This window comes from Numenius arquata, chromosome 10, assembly GCF_964106895.1.
Source record: "Numenius arquata chromosome 10, bNumArq3.hap1.1, whole genome shotgun sequence".
Classification (NCBI taxonomy): Eukaryota; Metazoa; Chordata; class Aves; order Charadriiformes; family Scolopacidae; genus Numenius; species Numenius arquata.
The window spans coordinates 14,905,338-14,931,544 of record NC_133585.1 but is presented as its reverse complement, the minus strand read 5'-3'; the positions used below and the strand labels follow the sequence as shown (position 1 = coordinate 14,931,544).

Below are 26,207 nucleotides of genomic sequence, written 5' to 3'. Positions count from 1 at the left end.
TTATTAGAATTATTCCCTTGGGAATGAAAGCCACTCCTGCGGTAGTGCGCTATAGGTATTGTACAATAAAGCCATTTGATTAGTTGTTTGTGCAATTGCTCCTTTAAGAACTTTGGTAAACATGTAACAATGAGCCTTCAAAAACACTCGATCATTCAGCTTCCATTCAGTTGAGCTTCCTTTGTGTGCCAATTGTGCTGTCATCTGCGCTGCCATGCCACGTAGCAATCATGAAGCTTTTTGCATCCATATCACCAGTGGTGAACTAACCGTTCATTTTTTCCCCCCCTCTTTGCTTCCAAATGTGTTAACCTAGATGATGGTGAATAGAACAACAGAGGTATATATAAATATATATATGCATCATCACTCCTCCATGACTTAGTGCTGCTGCATCATTTCTTCCTCTTCCTTTTTGCATCGCCTTTTATAGGATAGATACCTGCTTTAGATGAAACAAAGTAGCATGTGCTAGAGAAGACTGTAGTTTAGATACCAGGGCTTTCTGCAGCTGAAAATAGGGCTTAAAAGTAAGAGTAAGCGTTCTTGGGAACTAATTGCCATCATAAAAGAGCCATATTACGTAAGATGGAGTTTTCAGGGATTCTCGTATAGTATATGTTTATCAGATGTGTTAAGAGCTGCAGACAACCCTGTTGTGTTGTGCATCCAGGTCTGATTTTTAGGCTTCTGCATGACACTTACCTTGATGGTGTCAGCAAATAGAATGATCTGAGAGTGGTTTTATATCTGCAAAACTCCCAAAGCAAGGCAGTGGCAGCTAGCATGGCTTGCTAACAATTTAGAAACGCATCTAGTTCCCATAAGGTTTCATATTTTGCAGGACTGATGGAATTGCTGCATGTTTTAGCATTATTTTGAAAGGAAGTAAAACTACTTAAATATGAAAATAAGTTGCTGAAGTAATTTTATCAGTAAGGCATCTTCTAATTAGGGTGGTAACTTGCGGTGTCTGAACATAACCCAGTGTGATTGCCCACAGTGGGAGTCTGATCTTTATGGTACTAACCCTTGGAAAAGAAATTCCATATTAATCATTTAAAATTGTCTTTGATGTTGTTTTCATTTGCATCTACTTTGAATTCATAAAAAACAGTTAGCAAGTATCATTAAATGACTTGTATCTGAACTTCTGCATAGAATCTCTAAGAGATTTAACTTGCAAGATGGACATAATACTGTTAACAGCTAGATGTTTCTCGTTAGAAATTAATTTCTTATAAAAGATCATTGCTTTAGTACTCAAATGTTTTGCTGTTGTTTTTCTGGAATAACTGAAAGTTTTATCCTAGTTCTGGTCTTCTAGAATAATTATGTTAATTTTTTTTCTCCTCTTGCATAGCAATATGATTTTATTTAGACTCTCAGAGAGTCTATAAATAAATGTCAGTGAGTGAAAACTAGTACAGAATTGGAATGGTGACTTGCAGCAGACTCCTATTTACTAGCTTATGTCAGTGGTGTGATACAAATTTTGGAGTACCAATGAGATATAAAAAAATAAGTATCTATTGGTTTTGTTTTGTTTTGTTTTTTTCCAGAGTGGGTTCACTCCCCTCCACATAGCTGCTCACTATGGAAATATCAATGTAGCTACATTGCTGTTAAATCGGGGTGCAGCTGTGGACTTCACTGCAAGGGTAAGTATGAAATCTTACTTATGCTTAGTTTGCTTAATCATCAGTTTGAAACACTTTTTCCACAAAGGTGTGGAAAGGTCCATTGCTCTTGCCAGCCGAGGGGCCTGGCCTGACTGCTCTTGTTCTGTTATCATACGGGGGGATTACCATACAAAGGGGAGGTTCCCTGAGCTGCTGAACTGAACCTGAGCTCTAGTCATCACCTTTGAAACCTCTGCTGTTTTCATAGTTCCAGTGTTGCAAAAGGCAGACTGGGATTCAGTGAGATGAATGCTTCCACCTGTGGCTTTAACATATGGCAGGAGCACTGTCCCTGTTGAATTGTCCTCAATATGCAGTTGTTTCCAGTGAACATGAAGTGCAGGTGTTACTGGTAAATAAAGCAGCTGTGCCTTCACTGCATATGTGAGAGTCAGACGATGCATAACAGAGGTCTGAGAAACTGTAGGGGTAGAAAATGAAATGAGATGTAGAAATGGAGGAGAGTCGATAATGGGAGCTGTATGGTGGAAGCCACAGTAGAGTGGGGGAGCTAACCCTCCTGACCCCGTAAGCTGTGCACCAAAGTCATGACACAGCTCAGGGAGTGACAGGGTAGTTCCTCAGATGTATGAAAAAGGATCAAGAGCCAGGAGGGAAATGGTAGGGGCTTTTCTTGATTCCCTTTGGTTATCTCTGTGCTGAGTCAGGAGCAGCTGACTGGTGGCTTCAGCTGCACCTTCTTGCTTGGGGAGTGGGTCCATCCTCCCACAGGCAGCTGGATGGCTCTGTGAGCCTGGCGCCAGCAGGGTCTCATCTCACAGCCCAGGCCAAAGTTTGACCATATCTGCTGTCAAAGTTTGGGTCTGCTGGAAAACCAAAGAGGAATATTAGAGTGAAGGAGTGTGGTCGGGGTAGGGAGGAAGTGGGAACAACAAAATGTAAGCAGGAGAAGTGTAGAGGACAGAAAATGACAGAAGGAAGTTATATATAGTTGGAAGAGCAGGAAAATAAAGAAATGTGTATGGACAGGGATACAGCAATATGAAGGGCAAGGAAAGAGATTGTGGCAGGCATGAGACCAGAGACAAAAGAAAGGCAAATGCAGACGTAACATAAAATTTAATGAGCCAGGATGGGTGGCTAGAGAATAGTAGGATAGAGAGGATGTGGACAGAAAGCTGAGTAGGTGCTACAAGACTATGAAAGGCTTTAAGAAGGGAAAAACAGGGAGACTTGTTTAGGGACATACAGCTAAATAGAAAAGGGGCTAACATTCAAAATAGGTTAGTACTGGAAAATGTTGGAGCTAGAACTTCCTACTGAAGTTCTTAAAAATTTGTTTGCCCATTACCTTCTTCAATAATGGCTTGGGATGCATGATTAAGAAGATAACTATGGAATTTCTGCTGATACAGCTAGGAGTGGTTGTCAGTACAGAAAGTGCACATCGGAACATGGAAATGTGTTGAAATTCATAGTGGAAAACAGATCAAACCCTTGGCTAAAGAATACACCTATTTCTCCTGTTGGTTTCTCCAACAATCTACCAACCAAGAAAGAATAGGACCTGTCTATATTAGTTGTTCACTGGGCGGTGTGTGTGATACACTTAAAAAAAAAAAGCCCAAAAAAGCAAATGTGATTTCAGGTTATTCCAAGGTATTTCTGATATAGACTGGAAAAAAAAGCAATCCAAAATACCACCCAACCAAAAAAAACACCTGACTGACCAACCAACCAACCAACCGAAAAAACAACCCACCAAACCCCAAAACACCACCAAAACAAACCAAACTGAGGCTGTGCAAGAATTTGGCTCACCAAACCTTATCAAAACAAAGCCAGGGAGATGATGTGATAGTGGGAGTGTCCCTAGGACATTAGGGATAGAAACTCAAGGGAGCAGGAGGCGTTCAGACTGAAGCCAAATACTGACGTAAGGGTAAATAGCTATGAACTGGCCATGAATAATTGTTGTATAGAAATTTAGATATTTAGTATTAACTTTTCATAATTAATATTATTAATAGTTGTCTAAGAATTAATTTTAAATATAAGTAATGAGATTCTTGAGCAAACTTTCAATTAAAGTGGAAAATTCCAAAAACCCCAGCATGTGTTCAAGATTACGAGGGAATTATGTGGCATGGATAATTCAGCAGCTCCTTTTGAGACATTTTGATTGTGTGTTGTGTTTATTACTTTTACAAGAAGAAAAGTACTATTCTACTGTTTATAGCATAGCAAAAAGCAAATTTTAGTATTTTCTTTTACTTTAGATAGTTTATATATGTAAAAACTTGAATGCTTCTATAGCTAAGGAACTTATTTACATGCAGCAAAGTGTTTACGATAAGCATTGCAAACCCATGAAAAAAATAAAATGTTATTATGATTATTTATCATAGAACCTACTATTTTACTTACAGGACTTCTCACATTGAACCCCACCCCCCCAAAAAAATCTGATCTGAACAGTTCTTTTTTAGAGATTTTCTGTGATTAATAAGGGGAGTTGGTGGAGGGTGTGATAGAGTGGGAATAGACATTTTTACATAATGTTTTCCTTAAACTGTAAGTAGGAGTGCAGGTGTAAAGTGTTGGTGCTGTCCACTATTTAATTCAACATAGCATCATTCGGTGATTTATTAATGAAGATAAATCCCCAAAGCTAAGAGACACTGTTATAAGGCATGACCCAGTACCTACTAATGCTGGTGAGAAGAGTAGTAGCAGATACTGGGTCAAGCTGATAGTTGAGTATCAAAGGTAAGGATCATCTTTCAAATATCCCCACAAATGATGTTTTCCAAATCACATTCATCACTAAATGTATTTCATGTTATTGATGAGAGAGGGGTCCCAGGTTAGACCCACTTAAAGTTCACAAGCTAAGAGTAGATGTGAGGGTTAAGGGTTTCTGGGAAGCTTCTGACTCTGCATGCTTTGCTTTCACCGATAACATTGACTTCTTATTTCCAAATCCTTAAACTGACCAAATTAGAGCATTAAGGCATTGCAAATGGTCATAAACTTCAGTATTTGATAGGCTCTAATCACAGGAGCAAGGAAGAAGAATGGAGTCTTGGGTCAACACTTTCCTGCTCAGAAACAAGATTAGGGATTAGAAATGCTACTAGCTTAGCAATTAGTAGCATTTATTACCAGTACCACTAAATATCATCTGCCTATGCTTGTTTTAATAAAATAATAAATCTTGGGCTTCAGCAGCTCTGTTCCGGATTAGGGGCACTGATGGAGAGCGCATCCAGAGTAATAAGGCCAACCTCCCCTCCTCTTCAAGACCTGGAAATTCCAGGTTCTCCCTCCATTCGCTGTCATTGTTGGAGAGAGGCAGACTGCTCAGACAGCCGGGGAAGTGCGGATGCAGTGACATCAGCCCGAAAGAGCAGTGGGCTGATGCTGTGACTCAGAGCCCTGAACGGCTTGTTTGTGCTTGTGATAGCTGGGTGGGGGCATCCGCAGTGCACAGCTCTACTGTATGGTGGTTGCAAATCTAGATAAAGTAGTTGTGACAGAAGTAATCGTAGCATAAATAACAGTAATATGGAGCTGAATTTTGTTCTTTAGTGCTTATCAGACTGCGGGTAATGAAAGTGCTTCACAGAAAGATGAGTTAGGTTCTGCTAGAGCAGTGAATTTGTAGGCAAACAAACCCCCAGTCTAAGTTGAGCGTAAAGGACAATTACGAGCACCAAGTAAGAGACCCCTTGCTTGATCCTTGATTATCCAAGTTGCAAAACAGGTAGAGGTACTCCTAAAACAGGTACTAAAAATGACCAATAGGTACAGCATGCCCACTGCCACCTCATTGCCTCTTGTTTCAATTTCTGTAAACAATATCCACAATGTACTGTCGCCCCTCTGGAGAAAGGGCCCTTATGTGAGTTGTTGACAATCATCTAAGACAAGCAACAGAGCAAAGATATGAAAGGGCTGTAACTCAACTCAATCTTCATGCTAGGTGTGTGTATTGTAGCTTTCGAAAGTACAAAGAGCAAGCTGTAGGATGGGGGTGTCAAATGCGCTTTGTGTTTTTACAAACCATCAACCATTTTTCCTTTGTTCTTGTTAAATATGAATCAAAACTACTTGTCTATCCCTCTTTTTATGTTTAAACTATTCAGGCAAGTATCAGTTCTGGGGAGAGATTTGAATAAGAGCAGAGGATTATGGTAACAGAAGATGCTTGTGTGGTTTGGACAACATGAAGACGAATGTGTGAGGGCAGGATAAATAGGCAGCTCCCACCATCAGTTAGTGAAGGTGGGGAAAGGTGGTGAAAATGTGAATGGATGTGTAGGGTGAAGGCAGAGCTCTGAGCCTTAAGGAAAAAGGGAAGTGTGGTGAAGAAAGAAGTTAGTGAAAGCATGTAAGAAAAGGGAGGGCAGACCTGTGGCAAAGGAGATCTCTTCACCTGCTGTGTTTTCAGTGGGTTTCTGGGAGGCCTGAGGGAAGAAAGAGGTTCCAGCAACGAAGGCAGGGAAAGACACGAGCTTGGTGATGGCTCCCAGTGCGCAGGAGGTGAGCGGTGGTGCTGTACTGTAAGTAAATAATGTCCCCAGTGATATGCAGTAGCAGCTGCTCCCCTCACCCCTGCTCGGTATACACCTGCCTGCCTCTCAGCTGTCATATGCTCCCTGCTTCCCTTCTTTCGCTGCATCTAAGAAAAATAGGCATAAGTCCAGGAGCTCTTACAGGTGTTACAGTGCTTGTCAGCCTGTGTACCTGCTGACCGTAGAGGCTGGGAGGGTTGGAGAGGTACCTGCTTTTGGTTTGCACTCTTCCAGCCCAGCACCTGATTTCCTGTCAGCTCTTCCATTGAACTGCATTAGCACTTCTACGTCTGTGCTTCCTTCTCGAGCCTTGCTACAAGTACAGGGAAGATGTCACAACATGAAAAGTTCCCTATGGGATAGATGGAGAACATTTCAGTAAATCGGCTTGTGATGCCCCTGATTCTACCTATCAATTTTTTTGACAGGAAGAAGTAATTACTGCTATTTTAAGAAAAATATTTTTCATCGGCCACTTGTGCCTTTGAATCAAACTGTATCTGCCGTGTTACCTAGAGTTTTAATAATTTTGATATCTACTTCCCATTTTCTGGAACTACCAACCTAGTGATTGGTATGGAGAAATGAAATCCACCAAGTGGGCTCTCCTGTTCCAAGCTTTCAATTCAGATGTGTTGTTGGCATACAGTGACCATATGGATAGTGAAAACTGCTGTGCTCCCATCCTGGCTGTGGCTTCTGGAGCTGGAATGCTGTTGCAGGGGCTTCATGCCATGGGCTTGACTTTCTTTGCCAAAATCAGGTTATCTTCAGCCTGAGGGTGGGTGGGGTGCTGGAGAAAAAGGACAGGTCACAGAGGGATTTCTTCTTCTTCATCTTTACAACTCCTTTCAAATTTGCTCTGGACTGCCTTGCACTTTGACGTCTAGGATTTGGGAAGGTGTCTCCAAGTACGTGCTAAAGCATGTAACAGCCATTGGAAGGAATGAGAAACCAGTTTCCTTAGCAGTCTGATTATACCTATGGTATCCTGTGCAAGAAAGCTTTTTTGCTATGGATCAGACCCCTGCGGAGTGCCTGCCCTTTCCCCTTCAGGCCTTGCTTGGGCGTCCCCAGGAGCAGTGCACAGGGAAGGGCAGGCAGCGTTGTCTGCTGCAGTTCCCAGCCAGCTATGATGGAAATGTGTGTCCAGACTACCCTGTGCTAATTTAGCAACAATGAAGTGCAAATCCAAGGCTTTCCCCAGGGCTGCTTTGCAGACCAGGGAGGTGAGGAGGGTGCTTTAAATAACCTGTATTTTCTGGGAATTACAGTTAGGAAAAAGTTATCTTTGGGGGTTCACAGAGTCTTCAGAAATCATTCTTCTGTCTGAGATTATCTTCCAGTGGAAAGAGAGGTGAGGAAATGCCTCTGAAGCTCCACCAGTCTCTGAAGAGCACAGTGGTTAGAAAGAAAGGAAGAAAGAAATTGCTCTTTCTTGTAGCTTCCAAAGCAACAGCTGAAAGAAACCTCTGTGACCCCCACACCCACTCCCTACTTGAGCAAGTGAGAACATTCAGGTAGCATGGGAATCCTCTACATGGAGGTGACCTCTGCCTATATCTTTCTTGCCAAAGCAAACAGGGGGGATTTACTGTGACATAAAACTGCATCCAACCTTGTGAACAGCCTTCCTGATACACAGCGCTCCTTATTCTAGAGGAGATCTCAGTTCCACTGGGAATGGGCTTTGCCTGCAGAAAGTTTGCTTACTGGAAGGTTGAGAAAGGATTTGGTAATTTTGAGAGGGTGGTGTCAGGACAACATGCATTAATGATGACCCTCAGGCTCAGCAGCAGAACACCATTAGCCCATCAAAAAGACAAGGCAATATGTAAGTGACAGTAACAGAAGAGAAAAACATCTTTTTATTTCCCTAGTGGTAGTTTGCCATAACAACTCCTTGCTATACTCTTCCTTCTTTTCTTCCAGGATTCATTTTATACATATCAAGCCTGAAGTGTATGAGTATATAAGTCTACAAGAACTAAATTAGCACAATGTAAGACTTATTAACATTAAGTAGAGGAGAAAAAAGCTAAAAAATTATGCACTGTTGTGAGGTTTCCTGGAAAGCTCTGTGTGTTTGTAGCTACAATTACTTTAATTTCTGAAAGTTCTGTACAAATCTCAGCAATCCCAGTAGCTTCTACTAGAATATAAGACTCTTCCCTCTGCAGGGGCTCTGCTGTATTGTAGCTCCAATTGTGATTTGCAGAAAAATACAGGAGAGAATATTGAGTATTTTCATATACAACATGTCGATGATCACATGCACAGCACAATCTTTTCATACCTCCAGGAACTGGTAATAGCAGTAATACCCATGCAGTGTTGTTGATGACAATTCCTGTATACAACAACCAACATTATGTTCTTTTCTTAAGAACCCCTAGCGATGGGAGGATTTTCCAGACTGTATAGAAAAGTTCTTTAGCAGCCTGGCTAGTTTCATCTTCTGTTTTATTCACGCGTTCTTTGTCAATATTAGGCTCTTCGCAGAGCTGCTCTCAGTTGAGAACTGAGAAGGACTATCTCACTAAATTCCAAGTTAATCTGAACATTTTGGTAAGAAACTGTTTTCTGAAAAAAAAAATCAAAGGCAAAGAAGTTAATTTTTTCTATTTAAAACTACACTTCTATTTAAAACTACATTTTCTATTTAAAACGACACTTCAGAGCACTTCAATGAGCGGCTGGAAGGAGAGCTCAGAGGTGGAGGTAAGTTCTCTTGCTGGTAGCAAGGAGAAATTCCAAGTCCCCATGATGCTGGCAATGAGTCTTCACAGTCCCCACATGATCTGCCAGTCAGTCAGCATTTAAAACAATGCAGCACATGACTAGGAAAGGTTTACCCTTTTTTGTGTGTGCTTTTTTTTTAAAGGTACACTTCAGAGCCCAATATGATAGTGTAAGTGCAACCATTTACTTTTTTTATTTATTATTAGCAACCTTATTTTTGTAAACCCAGACTGTCTGAGAGGAGAAAGAGGCAATCCCATAGGACAGCATAGCAGAAACCAGGGGGAATTCTTCGTTTTCTAAATGGATTAAAATAAAACTTCTAAGATGTACTGTGTTTGCACTGTCAGTTTTTGATGTACAGTCAATTTTAATTTTTTCCCTATTTTTTTCTGACTTCCTAACCATTTGTGTTGCTAATTTGTAATAGTAAGGAGAGATTCTGGCTGCAGTAGTGAACTATGATAGAAAACGCCACGTGTCAGAGGGGACCTGATCTCATTTCAGATGGGAAATGTAGGTGGCTTATTGCTCAGCACAGGATAACTCAAAGGTTTTTTGAAATTTCTTGTGAAAATTTCGGCTGCACCTGAAAGGGCTTAGTGTTTCTTCTGATCAGGCAAAAGCAAGAGCCAGTGAATGTAGAAGCAGGTCACTCTTCACCCATTGTATTTCTGGATGCTGTGAGACTCTGAAGGGAGGCACAGGCCCTGTGTGAGAGGGTGGTGGCTGCAGCAGGCAATGGATAGAGATAAAGGGAAAACAGCCATCCACAATGTTGAGGCGTAGAAAAAAAAGCTTGCATGCATCTAATCTGTCACACTTTGAGCTATTTACAGTTTCAGAGCACTTCAAGTCATATACCCCGGGAAATCTGCCAAGGGAGAGAGGAAAGGCTGTGTGCTAGTTCATAATCCTATGAGCATTTATTGCATAGTTTTAGGTTGCTCTTCTCACAAGTTATGCTTCATGTTCCCTGTAGAATTTAACCCCCTCAAGTTGACTGGCAGGCTGGACCTCAGTGTCAAGGGGTCTACCTGATACGTTGTCCAGCTTTTGATATTTCAACAGTGAGGGCAAGAAATATTCCAACAGACATTCTAGATCTGAACCACGTCTTTTAATGGCAATGTTTTGAAGGCATTTCGGCTTTATTACTGCAGGAAAACATCTTCAAAAGTTTCCTGATTTACAATTCTATCTTAAGAACAAAGGGAGAAATTTATAGAAGATCAAACAGATAAAAATAGACTGAAAAGACAGCAGATGCTGTTGATTTACTGAAGAATTCAGAACCTTACATTTGGTGGCTATATTGTTTGCTGATACCACAGTTTTAGTCTTAATAACCTACACCCAAGCTGCACATATTATGAAGCTTTTTTTATCTCTAGTTTCTTGTGACAAGTACAAACAACTCGATTTTGAGTTGCTTGCTTTATGTTTTGTCATCAGAAACATTAATGATGATGTTGTCTGAGGTTTATTCACTTCTCAGTTCACATTCTTAGTTGTCAGATGAGAGATGGGGAGGGGCCATATGTGTGATACGTCTAGATATAATTCTTTAAGCCTTGGCACAACACAGTATTGACCAAAGATAAGTTGCTTGCCTTAAACTTCAGTGTGCAATTATTCAAGCATTCAAATAATGCATCTCTTCATCTGCATGAGGTCAGAAGTCTCAGCCACCAGAATTATTACCAGTAAAAGCTCCAATAGCTAAAAGGCAAAGTTAATTTCTGAATAGAGACCTACCCTCTCTCTTTTTTTCCTCTTCATTTCCCCACAGTGTTTTCCTGAGCTGTTAGGGCTGAAAAAGGCTAAACATGCTTTTTCTTCTTTGTCTCTTAATTTTCTTTATGAACTGTCTGAATAGGTTAGTAGAGTATGACAAAAACTGCATCCTCCTTCCCAGAGAGTGAGTGCTGCAATGCTCTTTGAGCTGAGGAGCTGAGTTTGATCATCCATAAGGACAGATATTTCACTGGGCATATAGGGATTCATTTGTTTGATTTCTCCTGCTCAATTCATTATTTCAGGGTAGCTCGTGTAGTTGGTTTTCCTAACAAATTGTGTCTAAAGTGATCACATCCTTTATCCATCCGTCTCTTCCTAATGTGAACTTGCTGCCTATTTTCAGCCAAATGTAACTCAAGGCTTCAAGATCCTAGGGACATTGAATTTGTTTTTCATAAAGACACGTGATCAAATGGAGGAAAGATGGATTGCTAGCTCTCTGGCTTGCAGAAGTGAGCTCAGTCCTTACCCAACCCAGGACAATTTCCCCACATTCCCAGCCAGGGTGCTTGCCCCTGTCAGAAGCTGAGAGAGAAGTGCACTGTCCTGATAGTTGCAGAACTAACTAGAAATGTGAAGGTCATTTGAACAGGACTCCTTTCTGAACACAAAAGTGGATATTTTTTAATTTCTATTCCCCTGTTATAAGCAAACATTGTGACCTAAACCTTGACTGCAAAGTGGAAGTCATCTCATCTGGAGTTGAGGTGTGTATCTGTCAGTACTCATCCACCTACTCTAGAATCAACTCTTCTTCATTTAAGGCAACAGGAGCTTTGAACGATAGGGCTGGCAAACAATTAGATCCAAAGTGCACACTCTTATGTGGTTATACCCTCCCCTGTGCTGCCCTAGATTGATTTAGCTTAGTGTCAAGATGAATTGAGAACCATACTTCTAATATGTATTTTTCCTACCTTTTGTAGTGCTCTCCCTTCCTCCTCCATTTCTTTATTGATGCTTAGAAAAGGCATTTCTTCTAGTCTGTGTATGATACAGTAAATTCATAGAATAGCAATTTGGAAGGGACCTCAAGGATCATCTGTTCCAATCTTTCTTCGCAAAAGCACGGTCTAGACAAGATGGCCCAGCACCCTGTCCAGCTGAATCTTAAATGTGTTCAATGTTGGTAAATAAATCCACCTGGGGATTATTCCAATGGCTGATTGTTCCCATTGTGAAAAATTTTCCTCTTGTGTCCAGTCAAAATCTCCCCAGGATTAACTTGGATCCATTACGCCATGTCTTTTCCATGTGACTCCTCGCAAAAAGGGAGTCTTCATCTTCTTTGTAGCCACCCTTTAAGAACTGGAACATGGTGATAATGTTTCCCCTCAGCCTTCTTTTCTCAAGGCTGAACGAACAAACCCAGTCCTCTCAGCTTTTCCTCACACAGCAGGCTTCCCAGTCCTTTGATCATCTTGGTGGCCCTTCTCTGGACCCTCTCCAGCATCTTTTTTTTGCATAGTAGGGACCAAAACTGGACACGGTATTCCAGGTGTGGCCTGACAAGTGCTGAATAGAGTGGGATAATGACTTCTTTATCTCTGCTGGTGATACCCTTGTATACAACCGAGCATCCTGTTGGCTTTCTTTGCTGCAGCAGCAAACTGTTCACCCATATTGAGCTGCTTGTCCACCAGGACCCCCGGGTCCCTTTCCACAGAGCTGCTCCCCAGACAGGTAGACGCCAGTCAGTGCTGCACTCCTGGATTATGTTTTCCCAGGTGCAAGACCTTGTACTTCTCCTTGTTGAACTTCATCAGGTTCTTGTTAGCCCACTCTTCCAGCCTATCCAGGACTTCCTGCAGGGTGGCTATCCCTTCCTAAGTGTCCGCTTCCCCACTCAGTTTGTTATCATCAGCAAACTTCATCAGGATACACTTGATCCCATCATCCCGGTCATTTATGAAGATACTAAACAGCGTTGGGCCCAATACAGATCCTGGGGGACCCTACTTGTGACAGGTTGCCAGTTTGAAAAGGAGCTATTTACCACCACCCTCTGGGTGCAGCCTGCCAGCCAGTTCCCCACCCATCACACAGACCGCTTGCCTAGACCATAACACATCAGTTTCTCTGGGAGGCAGCTGTGGGGCACCATATCAAAAGCCTTGGAGAAATCCAAGTAGACAATGTCCACCGCTCGCTGAACATCAACTGAGCAGATTACTTTGTTGGAGAAGGCAATCAGGTTTGTAAAGCATGATTTACCCTTGGGGAATCCGTGCTGGCTTTTCCCTATCACATGCTTCATTTGACTTGTGATAGCTCCCAGGAGGATTCGTTCCATAACTTTCCCAGGGACTGAATTAAGACTGATGGACCTATAATTTCCTGGATCCTCCTTTAAGCCCCTCTTGTAGATGGGGGTTACATTAGCCTTCTTCCAGTCTTCTGAGATGTCCCCTGATCTCCATGACTTCTTGATTATGGAGAGCAGCCTCACAATGATATCAGCCAGCTCTCTTAACCCCCCAGGGTGGATAACATCAGGGCCCATCAGTTTGTAGGGGTCAAGCTCCTGTAACAGTTCACACACCAACTCTTCCTTCACTGGCGCTGGGTCAGTGTCTGCATCATCCTGGATTGTTGTTCCCATGGCCTGGGGCCCAACAGTGCTGGTAAAGACAGAGGTGAAGAAAGTGTTGAGAACCTCTGCCTTTTCAGCATCTTTGGTGACTAAATCACCTCTCCTGCTTAACAGCAGGCCAATATTTTCCTTCTGTTTCTGCTTGTTGTTTATATACCTGAAGAACCCTTTCTTGTGGTTTTTGACATCTCTGGCCAGTTTCCATTCGAGCTGAGCTTTGGCTTTTTGAACTGCATCTCTGCACGCCCTGGCAATGCCTCTGTAGTTCTGAACAAGTATTTGTCCACTTTTCCATCTCTGGTATGCTTCTCTTTTGATTTTGAGCAGACTCAGAAGCTCGTAGTTAAGCCAAGGGGGTTCCTTGCTGCACCTACTTCCCTTACCTTTAACAGGGATGAACTGGTTTTGTGCTTCCAGGAGAGCATTCTTGAGAAACTCCCAGCACTCGTAGTTTCTTTATCCTCCATGGAAGCTTCCTGTGGAATCCCTCCCAGCTAAGCTCTGAGCATGCTGAAGTTTGCTTTTCTAAAATCTAAAACCTTTGTCTTCGTACTAACCTTCAGCATGCTCAGGAGGATCCCAAACTCCACAATGTTGACTGCAGCCATGGCTGTCACTGAGATATTACAAAGCAGGTTTTCTTGGTTTGTTGATAGTAAGTCCAGCAGGGCCTCGTTCCTGGTTGGCACGTCTAATGTTTGTATGAGGAAGCAGCCCTCTATGCATTCCAGGAACGTGATGGATGACATGTGAGCTGCTCTATTGTTCTTCCAAAAAATGTCTGGGTAGTTGAAGTCACCCATAGGAACCAGGTTCTGTTGACCTGAAGCTTGCTTAAGTGACCCAAATATAGCTTTGTTGGCCTTATCATCTTGGTTTGGAGGTTGGTAGCAGATGCCTATTGTAAGATCCCCCTTGGAGATGACCCGTCTGATTATTATTAGTTACTAAATTATTAGTGCTAAGTTATTTTGATGTATTAACAGGGCACTAAGGTCTATTAGACTTAGTTAACCTCTTTGCCCATCAACCCCAGCAAGTGGAAAAAGGTGGTTCTTCAGTTTAAATTACCTGCAGTACCCTTTACTTGAAGACGTGAAAGTTATTTCCTTTATTGTTTTTCCTCAGGAAAGTAGAATTCATCTCTCTCCCTCTGACCTCAGTAATATCTTTCTTCCTGGGAAGAGAAGAAAAGCAGAAAGTATCTCCTCATGATTGTTTTTCTCCTCTCTTTTTCTGTCCTCTTTGTGGCTGATAAAGTAACACACTGACCCCATATTATATCCAATGTCAACTCCCAGTCAAATAGAATTAATTCTTTTGTTTCAAAACCAACTTGCAAGTTACAAGTTAAGCAATCACACAGTTTTACATCCCTGGAAGGTCTAGGTATAGTGTCCTTTTTGTTTAATGTGCTAAGCATCTTTTTGGTTTGCTTAATTTTTTAAAGACATTAGAAGCTACCCTGGAATAGTAGTGGCTTTGAGGCTGTAATGATCATTAACAGTGGAGGAAGAAGCTCTGTCATTTCATCTTGCTAAATTGTATTTTACCTCTATGATAATATTAATTAGTACTTTCTAGTAGCTGTGAGTTAACTTCATAGTGAAATTTGTGTAAATGGAAATGTAGCATCCCGGATTAGGTACTCAGCACTATTATTAAGCCGTGAGTCAGCTTGCCACATCTGAGAGAGGATCTGCTTTCAGCGCTGGCTTTCTCTCACTCCACTCACCTGCAGTTTTGAGGAAGCACCATTGAACGTTCTGTTGGCCAGGCAAGACACTCGTACCGCTCTCCAGCTATTCAAGGTGATGGGTGCCTTTCTGATTCAGTCAGCCATAGGACACACGCTCACTAAAATTTACCGCTTTCTACTCGGTCACAAGGAAGCTGGTTTTACGCAGCCAGCTGTTTACGCTGCCCCTGAATACACAGAAACATGTTCTTTACAATTCTATTTGTCTTCATACAGTAGCTGCATGCTCTATTTAAATCTTTTTATTTTTACTTGGCTCCATATGATCAAATACATACAGGATGTGGCCTTCATACACCAAGAGATAAAGGATTCATCAGAGCATGAAGAAACGTCCTCTCTCCATCTTGTTAAAGGAGCGTGTGTGCATGCAGGCACTGGTTATGCAACTGTCCCCAGAGCGTGGCACTGCCGCGCTGCTGGCCTGCCCGGCACCACCCCGGGGGGGGGACACACGCGTTGACAGTTGCACCCAAAGTGCGGTTTTACCTCGATTAGAGAAACAAATTCAGTAGATGAAATAGTGATGTAACGAAAATGAAGGTGCTTACGAGGCTGTCAGAGTCTGCTGATAATGTTCAGAAATAAATAGCATTGGCATCTTGTCACTTTTGAACTAGACCTAGAGATGTAATAGTTTTATTTATTTTCCACGGCTCCTATGTGGCCAATGTAGTTGTGAGGTATGAATCCTTATCATGACATGCTCAGAAACAACCCTAACTGAATTAAATTGCTAGGGTCTCATCACTAAAATTGGGTAAGTTTTAACTCTTACGCAAAAGCTGAAAACTGAGGCACAATGTTGTCTTGTAACTCCAGCTGCAAACTTGATTGTTTGTCTTCGTAATATGTATGTCAAAGTATCATCCCAGTAATTCCCATGTGTGAATAACCACAGCTTCCCTTTGCTTTCATGCTCCTGGGGAAACAAAACTGTGTTACGCTTTAGCAAATTGGCCATAATTCATTCTGTGAGCAAATCGATCACAGAGTCCATGAAAGAAAGACATATGGATATTTACTTTCGTGTTTTTTTCTTCCACAGAATGATATCACGCCATTACATGTTGCATCAAAGAGGGGAAATGCAAATATGGTCAAACTCCTACTTGATCGAGGAGCTAAAATTGATGCCAAAACAAGGGTAAGCTTAAGTGTGAATGCTGTGAGGGACTGTGTGGAATTCTTGCCTCTGACCTGTTAGCTGCTGCGCAGCTTAAATCATTCATCTTCCTGGCAGGCTACCATAACTGCACTGCATTTCTTTTTTATAAAATGGTTGCAGTAGGATGCTAACAATTTACATTTCCCAAAGCAGTCTGTGAAACACTATGCATGGCAAAGCTCAGAACCACCAATTTTCCATGTTCTCTATAAAGCATTTAATTACAAGCTGCTTCTAACTACTCAGGGGTAGAGGTGAACGTACAGGAAAATACCATAAGACAAGAACTCAATTCAGGTATTTCGGAATTTGAATGCTGAAAGAGTGACTTTGAACTGCAGTGTGTGTTTGCCGATTTTTATCCAGTGTCACAGAGCACGGCGCTGCTGCTGGGTCTCGTGCAGCTCAGCCTCTGTCTGACCGGGTGCTTTGCTGCTGGCTTGGGTTTGGCAGAAACGTGCCGGGGGTAGTGACGGTTTCCATCGGGTTGACACCTAACTCTATGCGCCGAGTGACTTAGAAGCTCAATGCATATGGTTATATCTAATTGCTCTGTTTCCTTATACAGTGGCAAAAAGAGAAGGAAAAAGTTCAGATGTTTGGAAGTAAACCTAGAACTAGAGGAGCTATGGGCTGTTACGGCAGTCTTTGCAACGTGCTCCTGTGCGTGGGGGGTAACCTTCAGGAGCTGCGCCTGTAACTTTTTGACAATTGTCATTTTCTTGAAGCATTAGCTTATCACCTGTCCATCTTCCATTTTTAATGATTCTGTATAATATCCACCAGAATCATTCTAAACAAAACAAAGGTATAACCTAAGAATATTTTTTTCTACCGTTGTTACTGTATCCACAGGTTTCTGTTTGGTTTTCCAGTGTTTCAGCAGTCTCTGAGATTTCCCGCGGTGCTTGTTGAGGCACATCCATATTTTTTATTTCTGTGGCGAATTCAGAAACCGAGTCAATTTATTTTGTCATCTCTTCACTCTCTCCACGTGTTTTTCTTTATTTTTTCTTCCATTTTACCTTTAGAAGTCACTCATGGTTTCTTTGTAAAATGTCTCTGCTTTTTCTAATTGGGGAATACGAAAGAGATGACTTTTCATGGATACTGTGAACCGTGGGTGTAATTTCTGGACTAAAATACCAGCCTCCTACGTGCTACGTGGGGGCTGCCAGGCTGAGGGGCGTAGGCCTACCATGTGGTGGGGAGGGCCCCATTTTGGTGACACGACAAATGTGCATTTGGTCAGAACAGGGAGAAAAGGACGTGACAAAGGACTATTTGCTTCCTCTCTGCAAGCATTTACATGGCCCACTGCATCCAAAATGTTGGGGACTGCTACTTTAAATAGTTGGAGTCCAGCTTGTTCTTTTCTTTTAGTTATGAAAAATCATTATCTGCTTCATCTTCTGTATCACAGGCTCCGGGGTCAGACATTAGGATAATTTATGTAACTAAAAATACAGGCTGGGACGGAAACAGGATCCAGGAAGAGGGCAGAAGCATTAACAGCTCCTGAATCTGGCAGAGATTCCCAGTCAGGCAAAAGGCAAAGGATGAGTGTGGTTCACGAAGTGCTGGTTTGTTTTTTCTGGCTTCCACCAAAGACTGCCTGTTTTCCCAAACACCCATCCTCTCTGTAAATCAGAAGGGATTTGCATAACTTCTCCTGCTTGTGCTGTACGTGTGTCACTCAATGTTGCACTTCTCTGGCATTACCAGAGGCATCATTTTCTGGCAGTTGGTGACTAAGTGGAAGTTTTGCTCCCGGTGGCACTGACTCATCCTGGCAAGGGTTTACCAGCCTGTGGTCTGGGCGGCGTGTGCCTCTGCCGAGGAGATTCACAGAACCAGACAGACAGCTGCATGATTGAGAAAAGGGAAAAGCATCACTGGATAGATCAGGGAGGATTTAGAAATCAATAGGAGAAGCAATAGAAGGCTGAGGGGTAATATGGTGCTAGATGAAGAAAGGACATTGTGTCAGGAGTGTCTGCCTAGTTCTCATATTCGATAACAAAGATTAATTGCTGTGAGCTGTTGTAACACATGTTCCTGCTAAATCTCTCTTGTTATTTCTACCTGACCCAACGTCGTTTTCCAAGACAGAACAGTTGAGGCATGTCACCTTTGCAGTCATTTCATTTTTTTTAAGCACCATTTTTCTTCTAATGTCCCAGACATAGAATGGCCTTATGAAAATACAGGATGACAAAAGCTTCAGTCATATCCTTTTGCAACAGCCTCACCACTACTGAATGCACTGAAAGGCAAAGAGCAGCCAAGGCTGTCTTTTCTCATACACGTATCAAGTCATGCCTATCAGCTGGATGCCCAGTCAGAGCCCAGCCTTGTGGTGTTCTGTGAGGGCAGGTGCGGGTGCTGAATGCACACACAACTTGATAAACAGATGGGATTTGCACGTGAAAATAAGTGAGGCTTGTATTACCAGATTTAATAAATGAGAGACCACTCTTTTTTTTTTTTTTTTTTTTAAAGAAATGAGCAGAATTTTTGTGGATGAGAGATAAGCAGATTTTTTTTGTTGTTTAATTAAAATACTTTTTATCTTAGACACCGTAATATTATTTAATGGAAATGTTGGTTACAGAACACAAAATATCTCCTTAAAGCTGAATGGCAAAGGTTCTGTACCCAAATGAAAGGACAAAAAGTCTTGAACTTTGCTTGTTTCTTTTGCTCAGACAGAAATCCCTAGGCATTTGCTTCTCCTGTATCAGGTCCACAATTCACCTTCAAATGAGTATGCTGAAGATACTGTTTTGTGTTGCTGACCGAACACTAACACTAACAGGGCCAGGATTTGCTACACTGACTCTTAGGACAGATTTAGCTATTCAGCTGTTGTTTTGTGATCTGTTCCTGCAATCCATTCTCTGTATAGGGTACTAGGAATATGCTCCACATAATGTCTATCTTTATTTTTCACAAACATGCTCATTTTATAGATAAATTCACACAAAGCCTTTCCTGCGTATTAAATAAGTTGGGGCAATGATTTCGTTTCCTTAGTCATTTCCATGAGCATTTTTGTTTGTAGCTGGCAGATGGTCCTGGAAACTGCAGTGCTGAAGTACTGCACAAAAGGTTAACGTGAAGGGCTAAATCCTTATCCTGTTTAAATTATTGTAAGAGTCATCCATGGGCGCCCAATTTCTCTGTGTTCATTTAGACTAGGATTTTACGAGCGCTGCAAATATTGTTGCACACCTGCAAACTGTAGTTAGGAATGGAGATAACGTGTGAGCATATGAGGTTATTTCCAAAAATGATGGTACAACTATTTTGGGGCTCAGCCATCTCTTTTTTTTCCCCTTTCAGTTCATGCTTATGTGTCGTTGTTTACTTTAACCAGATGTTTATGTTCTCTCTGTCCTTTTTTTGTGCGAGATGTCTAGCAGCTGGTACTTGGAGCTTTGTTCTGAATTCTTAAGGCTACTCCTCAGGAACAATGTGCTCCTTTTGTCCATCCAGGGCAGCTTTTATCGTTCAGGTTTTTAACTAACATTCTAAGCAAAGACCTATTAGTGCCTCACTTAGCATGTTTACTGAATGTTGCCCTAATTATCTTTTTCTCTGTGTTCCAGAAAAGACTTTAAAAAATAAAGTTTAATTAGAGAAGTTGATTAAATTAGCTTGATTTGATTTGGCTGTCTAACACTGTATATGCCAAAGTGAATTTGTCTGAAGCAGGAAGCAAGCAAGTTTTAGCCTGGATTAACAATAAGTGTTTATAATCTTCATTCTACTCATTTTGCAGCTAAATAACAGGCCAGCGCTTATATCTGCATGAAAACATGTGGGATATGCTCTTTTAAGATGCATCAGATTGTATATAAGCTGCTCCAGAAAAACCCACATGTATTAAGATAGAAAATAATTACAAGAATAACACTGACTTGGCACTCTTAAGTGCATTTTGCATGTGTAGGAAGAGCAAACCTCATTTGTTGCCCTATTGTACGGAAGGGACAGTTTGCAACAGGGCCAGTGAAGTCAAGAAAACAAGACACTCCGAGCATGGAGGGACTATGAGATACAGAGCCCTGCTAGGCTGAAGCACGCGCGAAGACTCACTAAACAGCGATGGGGATGATAAACCCTGGAAGCAGCAGTAATTGCTCCCCTGGGGAAGCACGTCCTTCTACCCTCTGGCTCAGGGGAGTGGAGTGCCTCTCGCACTCCCGCCAAGGCCATGGATAGGCTCTGGGATTTGGCTCAAACTCTGACTAGCTCTTGCTGAATATTTGAATCACAGTAAAGTTTTTACTGGGTGTTGTGCTTAATTTCATTGCTTATAGACTGGGTTGAAGCTGATGCTCACTGATGTGAGAGTTGTGGTACAGAGGCTAACGTGGATTTGGGATACAGCCCAGAGGATCCCATTATACGAGGGAAATCCTGGGTGAGCGTTGACAGGGAAGGGGTAGCTGGGGGGCTGGTCTGTGCTTACCCATGCCGCTCAGGGGTCCCTTAGAGCCACGTGTGGTGGCAGGGAAACACGCTGCAGCAGGGAGGCTCAGCTGCCTGCACCATCATCTGCTAACCCCAAGCTGTTGTGACCCCAGTGTAACAAGATCAGGGAGCTACACAGGTATCCAAGTCTGAACAGGGACCATAAGCAATGCTTAGATTTCATTTATTTGTGGGCTGTCTGTGTGTGTTTGAAATAAAAGCTAAAGAAGGAGCAGCACCCCCAGACATGGATGAGCAATGCTTATGGGAAGCTTGTGCCTAAGCAGAACTCCTCCTATTGTCCTCCTGGCTTTGCTGGAGCAGCTCTCAGGCTCTCTTGAGGGATAGATAATGCAGATGATATGATTTATCATGTCAGCGCATACTTAGAGAGTCCTTAATCTGCAGATCATTGTCGTAATCATTTGTAATGGTTTTTGTGAGCCATTGCAGACTATCATATTAAGAAAAGTTTGTTTCTTAATACATGCAATATATTTTACGCTTCACATAGTATAGTTTATATGAACAGTATATAAGCAACTAGAAAATCTCCTGACAAAATTTCACTGAATTTCACTAAATTTTTTAGAGTTGGAAGGGACCATAAAGATCATCTAGTCCAACTAAATCAGTGAAGTCTTGCTGATTTCAGAATAGTCTCTTTTAATCTCAGATTCTCTTTTTTTAAACAAAATCTTTCTGTGATCTGTGTTTCAGATTGCCTCTGCATATTTCTTTATGTGCTTTTAATGCCATATAGCAATAAACCAAGCCAGGTGAATAGACAATATCTTTTCAGAATACCAAAAAAGATCTCCGCAGCTAAATGAGCTGTCTTCAAGTGTATTTGGCTTTTTACAGTGGGAGTCCTGACATCATCGTAACAATAGCTATAGATTGTCTGTCCCGACAAGGACCTACATTGCATTGTAATGTTGTGTCACGCCATGTGATACGTCTAGTGGTAGTGACTGCTGTGTGGACTAGAATGAGCTCTAGCTGGCCAAGCATGACTGCCTGCCACCTCCTGTGCCACAGGAACACTGGCAGCCACAGGCACCTTGAGAAGGGTTGGGGCACTGTGCTCTGGGGAGCACTGGAGCAGTTTTTAAGGGTCTAGTCTAGTGCATGAGGAAGATCAAATGTGTATCATTCTCTGTGAGCTTGGTATGTACTATCCGTGGTATATTGGTGAAATGAGTTGGGGGGGAATGAAATCTGGAAAATATTCCCCAACTTGCAGTTTTGTGCCTGACCTTCCTGAGTATCTTTCTTTGATGTGCCTGGAGACTATGATAATTTTAAGAAATAGAAAGAATGAACAACCTAATGTACATGATCCTCATTTCCTGCCTACGGATCTCTAGCTACCTAGCCTTGCTTGTTTTTATTTTCTTTCCCATACATGTTTTTCTGTGTGTGTGATATGCCCTGGCCTGTGGAAACTACTGGTGTGGGAAGTATGTATTACCTTTTTAAAACACTTATGAAGCTACAGCAAAATATTTGCAATTCAGCTGATAAATGTAGCATTCATGGGGTTTGATACCTTTATCTTTGTCTTTATTTACATGTTTTGAGCAATACATCATTATTTTGTGTAGTATCATTTTAACAACATACCCTTCCCTGTACTTCATGGGCTGAAATAACAGAAAGAAGCAGAAATGGCAATATCATCAGCTCCAGAGATGCCAATAGGAACATAGTGGGCCGAACGGTCCTCATCTTGCATCAATAAATGACTCCCTGAGTCTTGATCAAGTTAAGTCAAAACCAAAATCTGTTCTTCATCTATATCAAAACCATATGCCTTACTTTAAGTGGAAGAACATGCCCACTGAGAACCATACAAATTTTAAATGAGACTAGCAAAAATAGTTAACCACAGCAATTTCTGTCTGCCATCTTTCATAGGCTCATTAGGAGAGGGCAAGAAAGTAGAAGGAGGAGAGTGTAAGGCTCTCTGAATCACTGCCTCCCTCTCCCTGGCTGCCCTCTACACTTTGCAGGCCTTAAGCTGATGTTCTAGTAGAGTGTAAGGAACTATCAAGAAAGAGTATTGTAATTATGCATGGAAAATATGTCTAAGGAAGTATCTTAATAGCACTTGCTACCATACAGAGAAAGGCAGAGAGGAAGTGCATGTGCATGAATTGGCGAGCACAGGACGTGTGAGAAGAAATTTTAGATAATCCTTTTTATAAAAACGATGAGACATACGTATTTTAGACAATACAATATATGTTATGAGTGTGCTGGAAGACACTGGAAAAAGGCCTCTTCACTTATGACTTGTGTTTGGAAAACTAATAAGTATTTATCTTTTTTCTTTATTAGTTTCAACCTTTCTTATAAAGGCTTCTCTTTTGACATATTTAGTGAAAATACAATATTGTTTCTGTGATGGTATCTCCTGCCTATTTGTTCTGCTTGTAACAAATGTTTGCTCTTATTAATTCTGAAAACATCAATTTTTCTTCCTGATTTTTCTTGAAACTGTGACATTACTGTTTGTAACAAACACTATGTCATATGGTGTTGAAAAACTCCATGTGACTTTACTCACAGTTACTCAAGGCATATGTGCTATCTTTCATCATAGCACTTGTGCACAGCAGGTTACTTGGGCATTGTAAGCAGGGTACAGGTTAAAGATTAATCAAATCAGTTTGGAATATCTCTGTTAATATTAAAAAGAGTCTTCCTCTTATTTAAGGAATGTGTTTCTAATATGATGATAATTATTACTAAGCAAACTATTCTAAAAGAAGTGATGTGCCTTGACTCTAGACCAGCTGGAAGTCACACAAGTACGGTCTACATGACAAGAGACAGGACTTAATCCAACATAATTTTATCACCTGGGATTAAGATGGTTTTCTCATCTGCTAAACACCTCTCAAAATCCATGTAATAAATTTCCTCCTGTCTAGGGAGGAAAGGTTTGGGTTTTTTTTTTCTCTCAGACAGGCAAAAAGTTACCTGAAGTGCAATCTCATCTTTTTCTTGTGTGTGCATTTATCACTTTACTGCATTTACAGTGAGGGCCTGGAATTAGCCCGCTGCATCAGCACCAATTCATTATGACTGTTTACATGTTTAGAAAATCGGAGCCAAAATGCACTCTGTCCATTTGAATAAACAGGTTCAGCTGTTCTGTTGTGTAAGAGCAGCATCCTGCAGAAATTAATTAGTTTCTTAGGACATCATAGGTCTTTATAGAAGCGTACAAGATTTTACTGTGTCTGAAACTAATCGATTATAATGCTTGTGTCCCACAGGATGGGTTGACCCCCCTCCACTGTGGAGCAAGAAGCGGCCATGAACAGGTTGTAGAAATGCTGCTGGATCGTGGTGCCCCTATTCTTTCCAAAACCAAGGTAACTGGTACTGTTTTCTGATGGGATAATCCTTGTTCTTTTTTTCTTTTTTTATGTAATTCTGCATGTCTCATATATTTAACGGTTTGACAATAACTTTCCTATTTCATAGCTATTTAAAGTAAATGTGTGGGAGATCTCGAAAGTGAATGCCGTATGTAGCGCACGTCTGTGTATGTAAAATGTGTTAAATTGAGATACACAAGAAAAGGTTTCTGTGCCAAGCAAAAAGGCATGTATGGTAACCTTATCCCTCAGAATTTCAGCAGTTGAAAATCTCTCTATCTCTCCTGGAATAAATACATGGTGATTACAATACATCTTCGGCTTGCACCAAATTGCCCTAAGGCTAGACTACAGATAAGAGATAAAAATAGAGCAATGTCTCTTTGCAGAGACAGCTCATATTTCCTTAGGACTTAGGCTGATTACCAGTTTCTCCACTTTCTATCTCTCTAGAGTTTATCATGCAAAATTCTTCATGGGAATTTCAAATCACCTGCGCCAGAGTGTGCAGATCGCTTTAGACCCAGGGGCTGGCATTGAAGCACGCACTTGCCAGAACTCTTCTGGTGGTGGTCTCTGCTGTGCTGTTACTGCTAATTTTAAATCTCAGTGCAGCAGCCTGTTTTGTAACACCGCTACAATCCATGACTTTCCCATTCAGGGCTGACATTTGGGTTGTACAGTTTGTTGAGGTACTTTCCCAAGATAACCTTCCACTACATTGTTTCTCGCAGTCTGTAAGCAATATATTTCCAACAACATTTCTTGTTTCCTTCTGTTATTTCTTTTCTCTCTTCTGTCATCCTGTCCTATTCTGTCTCAGTGCCCTTCTATATTCTGCTTTTTTCCTCCCTCTTCTTTGGGTTTTTTCCCCCCTTAGTGGAATATATTTAGCATTTGTTTGGGGAGGTTGGCACCAGCTTTCCTCTGCTCAGTGAGTCACTGGCAAGTGCTGTCATGGGTAATTTGACAGACAGGATCCACCCATTCTCTGCATGTGGAGTTTCCATGGACTCCCACAGCCCTGATTTGCAAACTTCATGAGCAGGGGAAGACAGCAAGGGGCTGTCTAAGTGCCCCTTCAGGCACGTATCCACACTGCGGCCACTCTCAGAGCCTGGAGCTCATAATCCAGGGAGTAAGGCTCTTCCACACTCTCTGGTAGCTCAATTAATTATTTAACGAAAAAAAAAAGAACTATAAACGCCATTGCTTTGGTTTCCACTGTCATAAATGAGAACCTCTCCTAAGGAACTACGTTTCTTTGTTGCATGGATTTCGTGTTGTCAGGTGTTATCCCTAAACTTAACCTGATGTTCAAGGCCTGTGGTTTTGAATTTGTTGTTCTTCCTGAGGAGATTCACACAGCGTGGCCCAGAGTTCACTAGCCAAAATCAGGCAGATGAGATCATGGGATAGTGGGTTTGAAATAGTCCAAGGCTGAAAGACACACTTTGGCCATTGACCCGCAGAGGCTTATATAAACCCCTTCAGCAAAATGGGAGCCTCCTCTCTGAAAGAGGAAAAACTATGTTATGTGTTAAAAAGTGAGAAGAAGAAAGTTTAGAGTTTCCTGAGTTTCCCTCTGATGTGCTAATTCTATGGTTTTCAGAAGGTAAGCTAAGAAGTAGTGGTACTTCTGAATGACATAAATGAATCCATTCATTTGGCACTAAACTGTGGTACTGTCTTCTGCAAAGATACCTGGCTTCAAATTAAGTCATGTATTATTGGAAATAGGGCACATCTTTGAAAGAATTTGAACTTCACAAAGTTTTCTCATGTTATATAAAACTCTTTCAGAAGACTAACCAGACTGCAGTTTGATAGCTATTTCCTGCTAGAAATTGTTTAGTGTAGTACTAACCCTTTTTTGCCCTGGAATAACCTTAAATTTATTTTTAGGGGAAACAATGGCCTAATGGATTATCTGCGGCTTTCTACATGCAAAAGGAAAACTGAATTCTAGTCCTGAGTATGCCAATGACTTTGTGAGATATGGCATCTCTGTGTATCAATGTCCATCTTTTTTAATTACTGTTTTTCTAGTCTTG

General features: G+C 41.5%; 1 protein-coding gene across 1 annotated transcript in view; it reads left to right on the top strand.

The window, feature by feature from the left end:
- Positions 1–26,207, top strand: part of ANK3 (ankyrin 3) — a 215,328-nt gene that overhangs the window by 71,393 nt on the left and 117,728 nt on the right. Inside the window, exons 7-9 of the mRNA XM_074155343.1 lie at positions 1,563–1,661; positions 16,163–16,261; positions 24,049–24,147. Coding sequence (XP_074011444.1) covers positions 1,563–1,661; positions 16,163–16,261; positions 24,049–24,147 — 297 coding nt within the window. The remainder of the gene's footprint in view (positions 1–1,562; positions 1,662–16,162; positions 16,262–24,048; positions 24,148–26,207) is intronic.